General features: G+C 40.2%; 1 protein-coding gene across 2 annotated transcripts in view; it reads left to right on the top strand.

The window, feature by feature from the left end:
* Positions 1-699: 699 nt before the first annotated feature.
* LOC135518440 (leucine-rich repeat-containing protein 19-like) overlaps positions 700-2,928 on the top strand; it is a 95,976-nt gene continuing 93,747 nt past the window's right edge. The window contains exons 1-2 of one of the 2 annotated variants that reach the window (XM_064943612.1): positions 700-804; positions 1,899-2,036. In XM_064943612.1, the coding sequence (XP_064799684.1) occupies positions 1,902-2,036 (135 nt within the window). In that variant the 5' untranslated portion in view covers positions 700-804; positions 1,899-1,901. Of the gene's footprint in view, positions 805-1,892; positions 2,037-2,928 lie in introns of both variants that reach the window. The other variant, XM_064943611.1, reaches the window with a different exon arrangement.

The raw sequence follows: 2,928 nt of genomic DNA, 5'->3' as shown, positions 1-2,928 counted from the left end.
TGCCTATAGAAACCAGAGTTAGTATCATGTCCTCCTGCCTATAGAAACCAGAGTTAGTATCATGTCCTCCTGCCTATAGAAACCAGAGTTAGTATTCTGTCCTCCTTCCTATAGAAACCAGAGTTAGTATCATGTCCTCCTGCCTATAGAAACCAGAGTTAGTATTCTGTCCTCCTGCCTATAGAAACCAGAGTTAGTATCATGTCCTCCTGCCTATAGAAACCAGAGTTAGTATCATGTCCTCCTGCCTATAGAAACCAGAGTTAGTATCACGTCCTCCTGCCTATAGAAACCAGAGTTAGTATTCTGTCCTCCTGCCTATAGAAACCAGAGTTAGTATCATGTCCTCCTGCCTATAGAAACCACCAGAGCTCTCTATGGGAGAAATGATGTTGCCATATTTCTTTCGCTCTTCCTTGCCCCAAACATTTCACTCATTTCTTCAAAACACTGTGATGATGAATAATACAATTATTTTCTTGAAGCAAAAACATTGCTTAAAGTTTTTATTTGCCTTTTTATTCAAGCCCTTTTTTTTAAACGGTTGCTGATAATGTTAAGATCTTTGTGATTTCTGTCTGAAAATGACAGGCGCTCTACAAATGCAATTTGACTAACTAATAACCTGGATCATAATAGTGTCACAGGGTTTTGAGGACAAAGTCTGATAAATGTTTTACACTTCATAAGAAAGACACATCGTGGTCAATCTTTAGCTTGCTAGTTGAACGTGTTTTATGACCCAGACCAAAGGTTCTCTACATTGCTCTCATTCCAACAGGCTCCAGTCCTCAGCCCACACAGGTAAGAATCTCACTTAAATATCTGCAAAGTATCATGTATTGTGTTTTGGGTTGACATGTTTTGTATTCTTCGATATGCCAACAAGTCCTAGTGGGTTTTTTTTCTATTTATGAGAATGTGCATGACAACCTATGGCCTTCGTGGCTAAAGGATTAAAGGATATTTCATAGTTTTAGACAAACAGGAAACATTTTCTTGTCAACCTACACTGCAAAATATGCATGTGTGTGATACAAGGTGTCGGATCTTAATTTGAGTCAGTTTGCTACAACACAAAAATAATCCTTTAGCAAGAAGACATTATTATGTGGATTGTAATTAACAGACATTTTTGTTGGGGTTGATACATTTTTCGTAAGGGAAAATCAAGTCTGAAATTAAAAAGTGGAAATTACAAATTTCAGAAGGATTTTAAGCCTCAAATACACTACAAGTAAAAAAGAATTTCTGCAACAATATGATCAAATTAAGATCCTACATCTGTTTAGCAAGATAAATGCTTGTTATTCAAGGAAGTAACTTGATGTATACTCAGACCTGGCCTATCAGCTGCCAGTGAGACACGCATCACTGATACTCCATCAGCCACATACCTTGCTCATGATTAGGATGTTGCTCGACAGATTTATAGTGATAATTGAGACTCCCATCGTGATCCTAGTAAAGCAGCATTTTCCTCATTCCATTATCGTGACACGGAGGAGTAATTTGTTTCAAATAGTGATAATCAATCGCTACACGTCATGATGGATAGGAAGTACTGTGGTAAGTACCGTGTCATTCCATTGTGACGCGGTGGAGGAGTGAACACACACACATAGAAACTAGAGAGAACACAGTCCTTCACACAGCCTGTGATGTTGATTTCCCAGACTGTGATCTCCTGTACCGTCAGTGTCATCAGACAGACAGACAGACAGACAGACAGACAGACAGACAGACAGACAGACAGTCTCATCATTGCCTTACAGAGTGAGCGTTGAAGCAGAAAGGAAACACCCTGTTATTGTTTCTATATCTCTTCAGTTTGATCTGAAATCTCAATAGCTTTTTATGGTATTTATTATCTTTCATATTATTTATTGAAGGAAAAGAACATGGCTGCGAGTGAACTACTGCTAGTGTGGCTGGCGAGCACACTGCTGACTACTGGAGTAGCTGAGGTTGAGGACCAACTGCTGACTACTGGAGTAGCTGGGGTTGAGGACCAACTGCTGACTACTGGAGGACTGGTGAGTTTACACTATGAACTGAGTGAGAAGGAAACTATGGACTGCTTAATGAGAGGAGGGAAACTATGAACTGCTGAATGAGATGGAAACTATGAACTGCTTAGTGAGAAGGAAACTATGGACTGCTGAATGAGAGGGAAACTATGAACTGCTGAATGAGAGGAGGGAAACTATGAACTGCTTAGTGAGAAGGAAACTATGAACTGCTTAATGAGAGGGAAACTATGAACTGCTGAATGAGAGGAGGGAAACTATGAACTGCTTAGTGAGAAGGAAACTATGAACTGCTTAATGAGAGGGAAACTATGAACTGCTGAATGAGAGGAGGGAAACTATGAACTGCTTAGTGAGAAGGAAACTATGGACTGCTTAATGAGAGGGAAACTATGAACTGCTTAATGAGAGGGAAACTATGAACTGCTGAATGAGAGGTGGGAAACTATGAACTGCTTAGTGAGAGGAGGGAAACTATGAACTGCTTAATGAGAGGGAAACTATGAACTGCTTAGTGAGAGGAGGGAAACTATGAACTGTTTAATGAGAGGGAAACTATGAACTGCTTAGTGAGAGGAGGGAAACTATGAACTGTTTAATGAGAAGGAAACTATGAACTGCTTAGTGAGAGGAGGGAAACTATGAACTGTTTAATGAGAGGGAAACTATGAACTGCTGAATGAGAGGGAAACTATGAACTGCTCAGTGAGAGGAGGGAAACAACTGCTCAGTGAGAGGAGGGAACCTATGAACTGCTCAGTGAGAGGGAAACTATGAACTGCTTAGTGAGAGGGAAACTATGAACTGCTTAATGAGAGGGAAACTATGAACTGCTTAGTGAGAGGAGGGAAACTATGAACTGCTCAGTGAGAGGGAAACTATGAACTGCTTAGTGAGA

The sequence above is a fragment of the Oncorhynchus masou genome, chromosome 28 (assembly GCF_036934945.1).
Source record: "Oncorhynchus masou masou isolate Uvic2021 chromosome 28, UVic_Omas_1.1, whole genome shotgun sequence".
NCBI classification, from domain to species: Eukaryota; Metazoa; Chordata; class Actinopteri; order Salmoniformes; family Salmonidae; genus Oncorhynchus; species Oncorhynchus masou.
This window is presented reverse-complemented; position numbering and strand designations above follow the sequence as displayed.